Here is a 15,891-nt window from a genome sequence, read left to right on the forward strand (position 1 = left end):
ATAGAATTCATCACTAGCATACATACAATACCAGAGTAGATTTGGTTATGCACTATAAAATGGAGCTGACCAATCTATGCTTTATTCACTTTCCAGCCCGCTGTCCAAGGACAGCTATATTGTTTAATATTGTCTTAAACAAAGAGCAGGATGAGTTGAGTTCACCAAGTTTCTTGAACACAGAGCCACACAAGGTTATGAATTGGGATGGACATAGGACATTCTAATCCAGAGGGATTAGGAGAGATTTCCTATCACAGCCCTGATAGTTTTGCCATTTCATTTGTTTAACAAAAATAAGTGCCAGTATGTCGTAAATCTTAGAATGAGTTCTAGCTGTTCCCTGGGGTTTTGTGTCTGTTTGTTGAGGCCTGTCATAGAGCCTCGTTCAGCCCATAATTCTGATCATTCATTCATTCACTCTTTCATTCATTTTTTCACAGACATTTATCGAAAACAAACCAGACCTTTTGCCTAGAGCTGTGGGTACAAAGGTGAATAAAATAACCCCTTCTCTCAAGGAATTTATCTATTACTTTGATAGACAAGTACACAATTATATCAGAGTATTGTATCAGAGAATACTGATATATCAGTATTACAGGGATATGAAGAAAAATGCTACTGGGAGAGGCAGAGAAACTGATATTTGCTTTGCTTGGGAGAAATCACACAGAGGAAATGGTGTATAATCTGGGTTATGAAGTAGTGTTCCAGGTACTATTGCCACGTTAACAAATTATCCCCAAACATACAGCTTAAAACAACCACTTTATTGTACTCACATATTCTCTGTGTCAAGACTTTAGACAGGACATGGTGGGAATGACAGTTATCTCTGCTCCATAATGTCTGGAGTTTGGGCTGGGAGACTCAAAGGTTTAGTGGTTTGATGTCTGGAAACAGGAATCAATTACAGGTGTCTTCACTCACATGTCTGGCAGTTGAAATGTCTGCCACACAGGACCTCAGCAGGGACTATCAACTGGAAAAGCTATACATGGCTTCTGTGTGTTGCCCAATGTTCTTAAAGCAATGCGGCCATAGGATTGTAAGACTTTTTGTGTGGCAGCTTAGGGATCTAAAAATAAGGATTTAGCGCACAAGGTAGAAACTGCATTGATTTTTATGATCTAACCTCAGAAGATACACACCTTCACTTCCACTGCATTCTGTTGGTTTCCAACAAGTCACAGACCAGATTCAAGGAGAATTAGACTCCACCTCTAGATGGGAGGTGGCAACATTCTGGAAGAGCATTTGGATGTGTAATATTGTTGCAAGAATCTTTAGAAAATACAGTTTGGCACATGAAAGCTTATTATTACCTAGGAACCAAGTGGGAATATGTATGGCATGATTTAGGAATAGTAAGTAAGGCTGTGGGTATAGTCAGTGCATGATAAGAATGTCCCAGGATAATGCACAGTGAGAAATTGGGAGCAAATTTTGAAGGGCCTTTTTTTCATACTGAAAATACTAGACTTTAACTTATAGGCAACGAGGACCCCTTAAGGGTGGGTTGTTTTTGTTTTTAAACTAGAGGATTGAAATGAGTTAACGTGTGTTTCAGAAAGACGATATAGGTGTAGGGATGTGGGCGGGGGTGGTTAGGAGACAGATGTTCATAGTGCAGGTAGAGAATATGAAGGCTTACGTACTCAGTGGTGACAGGGTAAATGGAAAGAGTAGATGTGGGATGTATTTTGGAGGTGGAATTATGACTGACCAAGACTACCGAGAGAAAAGAGGACTGAAATAAATGGGAATGCCTAAGAAGTGCCAGCACTTGGCTGCTTTGCTGCAGGTGCATTCCTCCAGCCCTGGGATGCTCTACAGATCAAGCTTACATGGATCTCACAGCTGGCCAGTCCTAATCATGCCTGTTGATCCGGTCATGGGAGATGGTAGTCACCTACTGCTTTTCCCATACATTCTATTGACAATGCTGAAGGCGTCACAGGCTAGAGGTCAAGCGTAAAGACAAGGGTAGCAGCAGGTCTCCAGAGCAGATATGACACAAAGGTAGAGTATTCACTCTGAAGTTCTTACTTAAATTTTTATGTGTTGATTCTGAATTTTCTGAGCAGTGGAGAAGAGCAAATTCATGCCGTTTAATTTTTCTTTGCAAAGGAGAGCTGTGATCAGAATACCGTTTTCTTTTTTTAATGACTGGCTCTTCTTTGTCCTGTTAGATTTTTAAAGAGATTCAAACTTCCTCCTACCAACTCCTGAGACATTATCAATTAGCCACACACAGCCCATTGAACACAGCATAGCTGTAATTAAACTAAATTACTATGCAGTAGCTTTCATTACACAATGACACAGTTTTTGTTAGGACCATAGAGAGAGTTTAATTACATGTCTAGACACCCCCTGAATTCAGAGTGGCAGTATTGTCTTTTTCTGTTTAAAAGAGAGTTTCGGCTTTTGGTGATTGCATTTTTTGAAAGACCAAATGGTAAGATATATTAGGGGTTCTTTATTTTTTTTAATTCCACATTCTACTTTCATGCATATGTGATTTAGGAGCCATTTATACATCTGTGGATATATTTTCCAAGAAAAATGCATAGATTTTTCACTCTGAAAATCTTTGATATTTGATATACATTTTACTTAATCCAAAAGCTTTCTTTCTCTAATATACCTGCAAATATCCACTTGACTTATTAACATATAAAGCATGTAATCTGAAGTACAGTCATCTATTATAATATTTCCAGCTTCCTCTTCCTTGTGAGGAATTTCAACACTTTGCCTGAACATAGAGTGCTTTCTACCTTTATCCTCAGTCCTGCTCATTCAAGCCTCTCTGTAGACTCTATTCTCTCTGCTGGACCAGAGCACACAGGTTCAGGAGCTCCTGTGTTTCTTTTGTTCCCCAACCTGATCTCTTCTTTCTCGTTACAGAAATGTGTTTGCTGCCTCTTTCTCTGTAACTCCAGATGATTTTTGGACCTTTCCCCCAGTTACGTACCATCTCCTGAATACAGCTTCCATTTAATTAGCCAAGCTTTTCCATAGCCTCCATTCCTTAATTCTCATCTCTCCTGAAATCTGGCTGTATGCATTGGAAATAAGAGGATGAAATTATCACATGCTTACCCTTTCTAAGCATTCTCAACAACCCCTTGGAAAGTTGTCCCACAGCATGCACTTGCTCCAGTCTTATATACAAAAACCTTTTATTTATTGATTTATTTGTTGATTACATGTACATTGTTTCAGATTTCATTTTTGTACTCTTTTTTTTAGCATGAGACTTGTCTGTTTAAATCAGGACACATCACTTTTTCCATTAATTTTTTTCATGCATAATTTAAAATGATAATCTTTCATTTAATAATTGCTCTTGAAAACAATGATAAGTGTTTCATTGAAGAGTGAATGTTTTGGATTTGGGGTTGAATCTAAGGAAAATAGTATAGATAAAATTATACTTGCCACCAGTACTATCTAAACCATTCTTGTAAATGTGTACTTAGTAGACTTTGTAACATGCACATATATAAATAGACAGGAAAATGAACTTCCAGCCTGTTGAAAGTATCCCTGTTCCCTCACTCTGATTTTGCACATGAGGAGACTCATACCAAAATCAGAAACAAGAGCTGGAGCATGACGGTTTTTCATGACCTCTTTGCCTATCAAGTGTTCTAATCTTGACACCACCGGTTTCCCTACCCAGTGGCATTCCTAATTATCCTCTCTGTCAGCATCCTGCCCCTTTTCTCCATGACATTGCTACTCCAAAATTCCCATCTTTGTTTTATCCAGACACTCCTAAGCCACACCCCAAATCTAAAGCAGAGATGCTCCCATGGGACACTTACCACAGGGACAGCACAGGCTCAGTGCTCTTCAAGGGCACCACTGCAGGGCCCAGCAGGACACCTTCATTTACAAACAGACGACTTTGGCTTGCCCACTGTTCATTACCATGTCATTACAGCTGGCCAAATCACTATTCACTTCCATTTTCTCACACTGACAAGTCCAGTTTTTGAATGTTTTAGACATGAAGGAAACTGAAGAGAAAACTAACAGATGAATTTTCAGCTGTCTTTGCCCAAGCTCCCCTGAGTAGGCATATGTTGTGTTGGATATTCAGATCAACTTCAAAGGATGTAAAGAAATTAATTCAGCCATAACTATCAATGCTACCTTAGAAGAACAAAAACTATATAAGTATTCAAGATGTCATTATGAGGTTGACACCCTTTTGCCTGATCTTACAATTAAAATGTTCTTATTGGGTTTTGGCTTTTCCCAGAGTGATGCTGTAAATCTCATAGCACCTTTGAGGTGGCTAAGTATTATTATCCAATCAGTGTAGATGGCACAGATGCTATGCCTTATTTCAGTTAAATGTATCAAAGTGATGTTGCTATGGAAATGTAGTGCCACAGTGTAGGCACAAAATTTTAACTTCTGTCAAAGATTAATAATGGCAAATGAGTATCCTTTGCAGATTATGACCATTCTTTGAGTATCTATAAGTTAATGACTCAAAAGTAGAACAACATACATGTCTATAGGAAAATTGAGTTTATCAATCATTCAAAAATATTTCTTGAGTACATATTTAGTGCCTGGCACTGTGCAAGAAACTAGATATCTGAGGAACCAGATCCAAATTTCCTTGTCTTCCTGGGTTTTCAGTCTAGTGAGGGAGGCATCCTAATCATAAAGCTTGCAAAGAAATAGGCATGTTGTAAAGAAAAGTAGGAGGCATCCATGAAGGCACATAAGTGTGGGCACATATGTTAGTTTGGAAATACAGATACGGCCTCCCTGAAGAATTGACATTATAGTTGAGGCCTGAGGATGTGGGGGGCTGGCCAGGTAGAAACATGTAAAAAAGCATTCCAGAAAGTGGGGGCAGTCAGAAAGGGATGCTGAGATGGGGGTAGGGGAGGGAATGGGGCTTGAGAGAAATTGAAAGAAAGTCAGTATGGAAAGAACAGAGCAAGAAAGGGGGAAATAGCAGGATATGAGGCTGGAGGGGAAGGCTGGAGCCAGGTGGCCAAGGCCTTGAAAGCTAGGATACAGTAATGGGAAACCATTGAAGAGCTTCCCAAGGAGAAGGAGTGGCCTGATTACCTATGTTGCTGTGTGGAGAATAGATTGAAGGTAGGGCCTGTTGGAAATCAAAGAGGGTTAAGGGAATACTGTGGTGGTCTAGCTAAGCTCATGGCAATGCCATGGAGAAAGGCAAAGTGATTCTGGAGACATTTTGGAATTAGAATTCACAGCACTCTACTATGACTTGGATGGAGGCTACTGGGGGAGAAGAGAGAAACAGTTTCTGACTTGAACACTTGAGTTGATTGAGACATCACATTTTGAGGTGGGAAGAACGGAAAGAACAGGGCTGGAAGACGCTCAACAGTTCAGTTTTGGACGTATTGAACGTAAGGTGTCTGTGAAACATCCAGCTGGAAATGAGACCTGGGCAGGTGGATATATGGGCCTGGAGCTTAAGAAAACAACAGTTTGAATTAGAACATCTTTTTTAGATAGTATCATGGAATAGTCTTTGCAGTCTTAAACTACTAGCAATATTAATGGCATCATGTGTTTAGTTCATATGAGACCAGACATAGTTACCATCTCAATGTACATATTCATATTTGGAGAACATCATTCATAGTAGATGCATGGTATTCAGGACAAGCCAACATGAAATGCCTGCCAATTATATAAAATTTATGTTTTTAAAAATTCATTACCCAAGTAATATATAATGTTTACAGTTAACTTTCATATAATAAAAAAACTAAAATTGGGGCACCTGGGTGGCTCGGTTGGTTAAGCATCCAACTATTGATTTAGGCTCAGGTCATGATCTCATGGTTCATGAGTTCAAGCCCCACATCAGGCTCCACACTGACAGTGAGGAACCTGCTTAGGATTCTCTCTCTCTCTCTCTCTCTCTCTCTCTCTCTCTCTCTCTTTCTTTCTTCCCCTCCACACTTGTGGTCTCTTTCTCTCTCAAAATAAATAAACTTTAAAAAAAAAACTTAAAAAGGGGCATCTGGGTGGCTCAGTCAGTTGAGTGTCCAACTTCAGCTCAGGTCATGATCTCACAGTTCGTGAGTTTGAGCCCCACATCAGATTCTGCACCCAGAACCTGGAGCCTGCTTTGGATTCCCTGTCTCTCTCTCTCTCTCTCTCTCTTTCTCTCTGCTTCTCCCCTACTTGCACTCTTTCTCTCTCTCTCCCTCAAACATTAAAACAATTTTTTAAAATTTAAAAAAAAAAGAAAAAACTAAAATTAATTATAACCCTACCCACAATTTTTTTACACACATGTGTACTTTTGGGGAGGCTATAAAAAGTAGCTGGAGGGAAAGGAATAGACAGACAAGCTCAGGAAGAGTTTATAGCAGAAGAGAAGGCTACAAGCACAGTAGTAGATATCTAATTTAAGAAGCAGAGTCAGAAACAAAATTCGTTTATTTATTCATAAACTTATACTTCCCAAATGTTTATTGAGCATCTGCCGGGCGCCAAGTCCTGTTTTAAATTCCAAAGCAGGAATCACAGACTGCAGGGTGTTTTGTTTGTACCCTGCACACGCTTTTAAAATTTTCAACTTAAGTGCCAACATTTAAAATTTGTAATATTTTACATTAAAAAATCTGAATTTCTATCTTTCCTTTAAAATCAGAAGAGCGAAGGACACTGGGGTGGCCCAGTAGGTTAAGCATCCAACTTCAGCTCAGGTCATGATCTCACAGTCCATGAGTTTGAGCCCCGTGTCAAGCTCTGTGCTGACAGCTCGGAGCCTGGAGCTGCTTCAGATTCTGTGTGTCCCTCTCTCTGTGCCCCTCCCCCACTTCTTCTCTGTCTCTTTCTCAAAAATAAATAATAAAACATTTTTTAAAAATCAAAAGAGCTAGCAACATGGGGCCTGCATTCCTGCCTGGCTGAATCTGAGTCGCCTTCTCCTTGTAAGGAGTCATGCTCTCCAGGGGCAGATGCAGTCCCTAGGACTTCCCAGTGCCTTCCTTTTATTTTACACTCTGCCAACTTCCTTCATTCTTTTAGGGTGTCTTCCTGACCCCTGGAGAGTTTTTGGTCCCTGCTCAAGAGATGCAAAATCAAATGCAACGTTGTTGCTACCCTGCATGACCCAAGCGATGGAAAGATGCTGAAGATTTTAAGCAGAGGAATGACGTGACCAAAACTGCACTTTTTAAAAATGATTGTCATGGCAGTGTGGAGCATGGGCTGCATGGGAACAACCCTGGAAGTTGGGGAGCTGGTAATTAAGCTAGTCACCAGAGTAATCAAGAGGGAAGCCATGTTTGTGGCCTGGCTGAAGGCAAGAGCGGATAAGTAGGAACAAGAGGCCAATACATGAGGCACTAAGGAGCGAGAGCTACTTACTGTCATGGGTCATGGACTGGACGTGTTGGTAAAGGAGATGGAGAAGTTAGGTAAACCCAGGTTTCTGGCTTGATCAAAAGGATGCTGTCATTCGTTGGGTTTGGAAATACAGGTACAGCAGGAGTAAATTTAGGGTAAATACTAAATTGATTTTGGACGTGTTGACCTTGAAACATGTGTGAGACATTCAAATGGAATGGGAAGTAGAAAGTTCTCTCAAATCAGAGCCACAGAGACGTTGGGGAAGGCAATAGAGATTTGGGGCACATTGGATAAGTGATACCTTTATTTGTGGCTTTAGATGAGCTGAACTCTGGAAACCAAAGGGAAAGCAGAAGGGTGCTGAGCAAGTCTTGAGACAGAGGGCCTGGGGAGGAAGGAGACTGAGGGGGGAGCAGAGGTGAGGAGCACCATGCGGCCAGTGTGGCAAGAGCCCCAGGCAATGAGAGTCCAAGTGAGAGACAAGTCCGTGTGCTCAGAGGCCAAACAGGTCAGATAAAGAGTCAGAAAGTGTGTGTTAGGTTTGATGAGGTCAGAAATGAAACAATAGTGTGTTGAAAGAAAATGAGAGGGAAGAAAATGGAAATGGGGAGTGGAGACTGAGGAGAGTAGGGTATAGCTGAGTGCAGCTAGAGCAGGAGGGGAATGTGTGTATTTGAGAGACCATGGAGGTGATGGTTGATTTCTTTTTCCTGTTTCCTTTTGATGGTGATACTGTTCATTCTGGAGGTATGTGTATGATGAAAGCAAAAAAAGAGGGAATAGCAGACGTGGGAGAAAAGGCAGTAGTGATGGGGCAGTGCCTCTGAGTAGGGAGAGGGGTGTGGAGGAGGACCCTGAGCGGCACCCAGGTGCACCCAAGGACGGCTCCTGAAGAAGAGCCCCGAGAAGGAGAATGGAGCATAAGGGAAACAACAGGCTGTGAAATGCTCCTCTTTATCAGTGACAAATACTATTTATTGTAGTAATTCTTTGTGTTACAATGGAGAACAGGTATAGTAAGAATGCTTCAAATCCTAATTGGCATATACTTTGTTTCACTTCTGACTTCTAAATGCTCTTAGAAACTGTGAACACAGATACAGCAACTTAAGTCTGTATTTCCCTTAGACCTATTTCAAGGGTGAAGAAGACTAATATATATTACATTCTATTACTCTGTGATTTATCATTGCATCTTCTTGGGAACAGGAGCTGTGGCAAATTAAGTGAAAAAGGCATACAAAATAAAGCTATTAAAGTGGAAAAGGGAATTTTAAAAAAGAGAGAGGGAGAAGTAAATATTCTAAACCAGGCTAGTAATTGTAACTGAAACCTCTTGTACATTGAGTTTGGGGCCACCAAAACAGAAGAAGAAAATGTGATGAAATAAAAAGCAAATATTTTCCCATTAAAGTATTCTTTGGTACTTCAGGAAAGAGCAAGTTTTCCAAATCTCAAAGGATTTCGGATGTAATTTATTGTACAAGAGACGGAACAACAGTGGTAGGGTGCTCCTAACAGCTACCATTTATAGAACAGAATGTCCATTCCATGCTAAGTGTCTCCCTGCCTAACCTCTGATTCTCAGTGCAACCTTCAAAGTGGGTGCTACAGAGAGGGAAACCGGGAGGTGAAGGGTAGACAGATTGTTCCAGGTCACACAGCTAATAAATAGCATGTTTGGGGGTATATGGCCCCAAAGTGCCTCTCATGGTGTTATTCTTCAATAATTATTTCAAAAACAATGCCACAAAAACCTTCTTATGCTTGTTTCTTTTATCAACCCTTCCTCAAAACTGAGGGTATAATACTGAAACAGAACTTAGCAAAGGTATGCCCTTGGTACCAGTGCATTAAATGCATCATTGCCTAATCCTTAAAAACGTACCTGTTGCCTATCTTAATTACTCTGCGTATAAAATATTTGTCATTCTATGCTTTTTTTCTAAAAACATAATATACTTTTTAAAAATTGAGCCAGTAAATTAATTGTGCTTCTCTGCCTCTTCCTTTCCCTCCTCCTTTTCCTTCTTTTTATTCCTTAAAGTTTTAAGTAAATTCATATATACCTAGTTATCTGCTCTTCCAGTTTCTTTATTAAAATAGGTTATGGGGCGCCTGGGTGGCGCAGTCGGTTAAGCGTCCGACTTCAGCCAGGTCACGATCTCGCGGTCCGTGAGTTCGAGCCCCGCGTCAGGCTCTGGGCTGATGGCTCGGAGCCTGGAGCCTGTTTCTGATTCTGTGTCTCCCTCTCTCTCTGCCCCTCCCCCGTTCATGCTCTGTCTCTCTCTGTCCCAAAAATAAATAAAACGTTCAAAAAAAAAAAAGAAAGAAAATTAAAATAGGTTACAATTAGTCATGATTCAGTAGTTAAATGCTACAGTTGTTGTCAGATTTATTATTTTCTGTCCATTAAATTGTTAGGTTATAGAGGTCTTCTTCCAAAATGGTGTTTAGTTTTCAAGGTTTCCTCGTTTGTGTTTGGTTTACTCTAATTATGATTACTTTGAACACTTGGTTTGTTCTGGAATATCCAGTTATCTCAAGTTTCTCAATTTCTCTAATCCTTTTGTCTGTTTGTATTGAATCCCCATGATTTAAATGATCAGTAGCTAAGATTAGCAGCATCTTGATAAGGTCTCTTTCTTCATAATTAGATATTTTTTAATCAGTTCTGTATCATTAATATGATATCATAAAATGTCTTTGTACAATTCCCCATGAGTACACAATTTTGAGGGGCATTTTTCCCCTTAATTTCTTTTTCACTTCGTGTGCAGTGATCTTGATGTGTCAAAATAAGATTAGTGCTTGGTGAGATTAGAAGTGTGTATTTCAGGGGCGCCTGGGTGGCGCAGTCGGTTAAGCGTCCGACTTCAGCCAGGTCACGATCTCGCGGTCCGTGAGTTCGAGCCCCGCGTCGGGCTCTGGGCTGATGGCTCAGAGCCTGGAGCCTGTTTCCGATTCTTCTGTGTCTCCCTCTCTCTCTGCCCCTCCCCCGTTCATGCTCTGTCTCTCTCTGTCCCAAAAATAAATAAACGTTGAAAAAAAAAAAATTAAAAAAAAAAAAAAAAGAAGTGTGTATTTCATTTAAAACCCCGTTTAAAAATAAAGGGCAGCGTGCCTATTATTCAGCCCTTAAACTGCTCTTTTTATATCTTCAGATGCTCTGAGACAGAAATTTTCAAAGTACAGTCTGAGGATTCCTGGAGGGTCCCTGAGTTCCCTTTCAGAGGGTCTGTGAGGTCAGAAGTATGTTGTCATAATATGAAGACATTTTTCTTCACTTATGAAAGTACAGTGGAATATTCCAGAGTCTGAATGATGTGTGATTTTGCAGTAGACAGTGAAGAAGCAGACAAGAGAATCTAGCCATCTTCTATTAAACCAGAAATTAAAGAAATTTGTAAAATTTTAAGACAATAGCACAGCACTCACTATTTTTTGTTTTAGCAAATAGTTATTTTTATTAGAAAATGTTTATGTTCATGTGTCATTAGTTTATTGTTTTTTTTAAATAAATTAGGATTTTTTTTTAATTTCTCAGTTTTAACTACTAACATAGTAACTAATGTTAGATATAACTCACATAAGCAAACACTCTTTGAGGTTCTCAGTAATTGTTTTTACTCTAACAGGGTCCTGAGACCAAAAGGTTTGAGATCTGGTGTTCTAAAAGGTTGCTGCTGCTTCTAACAATTGTATCTTTTTGGGGGAAGGCAAAAGATCATGCTCCACCTTTTCTTTTTTGCTTGGCTTGCTGACTAGAGATAATGTAAAAGGTAAAAGTATTAACTATTGGTTAAAAGCAGTCAGTGGGTCTAAGCAAAAATAAAATAATGATTCCTGCCATTTTTGTCAAATACATTTAAACGACTCCTACAACATTTGTACATGATTATATCTCAACTTTTAATAATCTTTATGCACCAAGTAATTTATAGTAATTAATCCCTGTCTATACTTTTAAAAGCCAGGATCATGACCTTCAGTATTTCATTGCTTTATTTTGTCTTTAAATTTGTTCTTCTGTTGGTGCATAGCTCCTAAGTCTATTATTTTCTCTAAAAATTTTCTTGTTATCTGGTCTAGCTCTCCTTTAGGAAGTGCCAAATGGTGTCATTTTGTTTTGTTTCGTGTTAATTTGGACTTAGAACACAAAACTACCATTTCTGTTCTAGAAAGCCAGAACAGTAGTTGGTGCACGTCTTTAAATAATTAGTACTTTGCTAAACCAATACTTGTAAGTTTATCTCATTTGCTGTTGTTATTGTGTTGCTATCTTCACTGTCATTTTCTTCCCAACGGAATGGAGCTTCTAAATTGGGTTAGACTGTGGGAGAGCAATATTTTCTCTTGATCCCAAACTGCAATTCTTAGGTGTGTTCCAAAGCAACTGTATGAGAAACTTGTATTGTTGCCTTCAAACTCAGCTTATACAACATACAGCATCTTCCTCCTCAGGGATCTCGTGGGTTTTCCCTGGGTGTCACTGAAGGCTGAGCATGGCCCTCTGCCTTCTCATTTCTCCTCCCCTGCCATTACCTTACCTCTCCTTCCATCATGTTCCTCTTCTCTCCATCTTTGTGATTTTCCTCTCATTCCCACCCCACACAGTCCAGCATCTGCTTGGGAGTCACATAATAGACAAGGCTATGACCTCCACTTCCGGACACCTACGTCTGAACCTCACTCAGCTCCACACATCTAGTTGTGACATTGAGCACATCTCTTGGCCTCTCTCTGCCTTGGTTTTCTCATTTGCAGAACAAGCGTTATAGGATTTGCAAGTACGAGGTGTTTGTAATAGTGCTTGGAATATAGGACATGCATAGGGCACGTATGGTATTATTGTCTATACATGATCATTATCTACTGTAAGGAGTGAGCTCAGCCTGGTGAGACATGAGCAAAAGCAACTTTATTTTATCTCACCATTGTCCTGGCAGATCCACTCTGAAACCATTCCTCTCCTTCATGAATAAAATTTCAAGCTATTCCCATAGCTTTTCCAGGCACTCTTGCATAAGGAAAAGACTAAAATTTTAGACTCATCCAACTTTTAAATGTCTTCCTTCCCCCAACGTGGACATGAGAGATCTATAATTTCTAAATATAGGGGATAGGAATATTTGTTAGTTTCTTCTCTTCCTCCTGCCACCAACTGATTGTGCTCCTTCTAGAGTTGCTGTGAGGGTGACAGGAGAGGGAGAGGAGAAGGACAGTGAAGAAAGGTCTCACCAGACTGCTACAGTTATGGTCTGGCATCTGTGATCTCCGGGGATGGCAGGTTACAATGCCTATGGGACACCACTGATGGCTCTACAGAGACCCATTGCGGGGGAGTTCTCTCACCTCAGGTGCTCTGAGGAGTCACTGGTTCCTCAACTGCCTGCTGTCACCTTCCCCATGTTCTGCTTCCTATGATGCTGAAATGAGATGGCATCACCCCAGCAGGAAACATTCTTCAGGGAGACTCATGTCTGTCTGGTTCCCTTCTGCACAGTCCACATTGAACCCTCATGAGATAACTGCACCTATGTTCAGCTATTCTTTGAGAGTAGCTGAATCTCATTGGGGCCCTCTCTCCTCACTCACCTACTCCAACTATCTCTTTTTCATGAGTGAGCTGGATATCAATTCCTGTTTCCCCAAATCACTGACATGTCAAGCACCACAAATTGTGACCTTGAAGCTATCCACCTTCTGTTACCTGGCTTGCAAAGAGAGAAGGCTCCTTCCCTTCCCATAGAAGATAGGAAAGGAGAAATACTGAAGTACACTGGCAACTTTTTCTCCCAACCCAACAGAAAAATGGGCAAAGGATATAAACAGGCAGTTCATAGAAGAGGAAAACCAGTAAGCATGTACTATAACAGTAAACAGAGAAAGGCAAATTTAACCAAACCTAAGATACAATATTTACACTGAAGCCCAGCAAAGGTTAAAAATACAGATTTGGTGAAGATGTCAGGAAAACATAAATATTTACACTGTTGATGTGAGTAGATATTGATGGAGTCTTTTCAGAGAATGATTTTGCAGTATTTATTAAAATTTAAAATCTACTTTTTGACCCCACCATACCTGCTTCCAGGTATCTGTCCTAGAGAAACACCAGCAAAACTAGCCAAACATCCAAGGGATAGAAGGCTTATTATTGCCTTATTTATAATTTTTAAAAACTTGAATGTCCATCAAAAAGGGACTAGCAAAATAACTTATGATGCTTCCAATGAAATGGATACAAGCAAGTGGTAAAGAGATTAAGCTGTAGTGATTTGTGGAAAACGTTTCAAAAACATATTGTGTGAAAAAAGCAGTATAAAAATTAATATTAATCATGCATTTATATAAGAAAATGGAAAAATCAGGGATATTTCCTTGCATACATACATTCATGTTTGTGAATTCATAGAAAAAAGTTAAAACCATTTCAAACTGATGAGTGATTACTTTTGGAGAGGGATCTGAAACCAGGGGAAGCAGGACCAGGTAAGACCTCCACAATCACAGCGAGAGTATGTTACATATGTGATAACACATAATTTATGAAATAATTTAAAATATAATAAAATGAGTGGAATTGCTAGAGGTGATCTTTAATTTAAGGTCGTCTCCAATATACCACTCTATATTGATAGCTGGATTTACTAATCCTCAGAAGAGCCTATGAGAGCATTCATCATCTTTAAGCAATATTTATCATATTAAGGATAGTCTTCTATAATAATTACTCACATCTAAATGTCTGTTCAAGCAGTAATTAGTAAGTCTTTGCTGTGGTTGTGAGCTTCTGAGATGACACATACAATTATGCTTTTCAGATATAAACCAGACAGACTTCAATACATAGAACCTTGACTTATTATAATAATAATTAGATTTGAACTGATATGGTAATATGCATAAAGAGAGCTACAACTAATATTCTCTGAGGAGTAAATATTTTATTTCTGGCAGTTGGTTTTATACACTTTAAAATTCATTTCACTTTCAAGTAACTGTCAGCTGTTCTTGAATTATGTATAGTATAAACTTGTTTTCCTTTATGGTGTTTATTTTTAAAATCATCATATATGTGTGTTGTCGAATCACATGACTTAGTAAAGATAATTCTAATTCTGAAAAGATTAAACATGAATGTTGGAACCATTAAGTACAATTACTGTAATGTTACTTCATTATTTTCCCTATTTAGTACCTACATGAAAATGGGATTGTCCATCGTGATCTCAAACCAGAGAATCTTCTCTATGCAACTCCAGCCCCAGATGCACCACTCAAAATCGGTGAGGACATTTCCTAATGTCTCATGACTCCTTTCCCAGAGTAGAAGAAATTTATTTCATGGAATTTTTAAATACTGCTCCATCTGGTTTTGCCTCCATTTAATTTCCTTGAATATTTGGTGTCTGTAAAGGAATAATGCATTATTTGGGAAGTTTGTGTTCTTTCTGGAATCAGTGCCTAGGAGGTGCTCCATTGCTGAACACAAAGGAAACGTAGTTTGTAGAAATGGCAGGGACTCCAGGGGGTGATGTTGTATTTTGTAGATAAATTTATACAGAAGAAAATCACAGATAACATAACACTTCTTTTTTTGTTACTTTTTATTCCACAAATCAGTTGGAGCTTAATTTTAGATATTCAAGAACTTGGACACAAAATGCTTAGTACATATTCTTGAATTTAGGGTCTGAGTCACTTGTTTATGTGAACAGAGAAAATTGAGATCTGTATTTCCCAAAGTACACTCCACAGAACACTGGTTCCTCAGCTGAGTGAACAGGGGTAACTACTGTAATTCCCTTTGTGGGAAATGGGAGTTGTTTGTGGAAGTGCTAAGGTTGGTCAAATAGGGTAGGAAATGCCAACTTAAACACGATTTTTTATTTTTGCAGGACTTCCCAGAACTTTAAAAATGCTAATGTGTAAACTGACATCTAAATTAGTGTACTGTGAGGTTTTTCCCAAACCTTATTTGACTTTGGAAACCTTGTTTTTTCTACCAGTAAGCATTTTGAAGAACTACAAAGATGAACTTTGTGAAACTCCCATCTGTTCAAAGCGTTCCTTAAATCAGCATTTTAGAAAAAATATATACATGTGTTAAATGCTACTTTCCAAAGCACATCTTCATTTGCAAATAATAATAATAAAATTTATTTTATATGAATCCTCCTTTAGTAGATCTGCATTAAATCCTGTGAAGGACATTGCTCTTTTGGTGCTGGCCTGTGTAATGTTAATCTGATCAGTTCACTGCATTAGAAGTGTTAACATCTTTGAAAATTAAGTTATACATATCATAGAAGAGCTCAGACAACATAATGTGCTTTATGAATGCAAGTACTCAAAGAAAAAAATACCAAAGCCCTGCTAGGCAGCCGTCCTGTTCTTATAATCACTCCTGAAAGGCAGTGAACGGCGGGGAGACTTCCATTTCCTTTGACATCACTTTCAAAGATTTTATCCTTAAAGAAATTTCTTTAAATGGATGGATAG

At 39.1% G+C, this 15,891-nt stretch overlaps 1 protein-coding gene across 3 annotated transcripts in view; it reads left to right on the top strand.

The window, feature by feature from the left end:
• CAMK4 (calcium/calmodulin dependent protein kinase IV) overlaps positions 1–15,891 on the top strand; it is a 219,016-nt gene that overhangs the window by 175,201 nt on the left and 27,924 nt on the right. For all 3 annotated transcript variants that reach the window (XM_047851916.1, XM_047851925.1, XM_047851933.1), the window contains one exon: positions 14,585–14,675. In XM_047851916.1, the coding sequence (XP_047707872.1) occupies positions 14,585–14,675 (91 nt within the window). The remainder of the gene's footprint in view (positions 1–14,584; positions 14,676–15,891) is intronic.

Source organism: Prionailurus viverrinus, chromosome A1, assembly GCF_022837055.1.
Source record: "Prionailurus viverrinus isolate Anna chromosome A1, UM_Priviv_1.0, whole genome shotgun sequence".
NCBI lineage: Eukaryota > Metazoa > Chordata > Mammalia > Carnivora > Felidae > Prionailurus > Prionailurus viverrinus.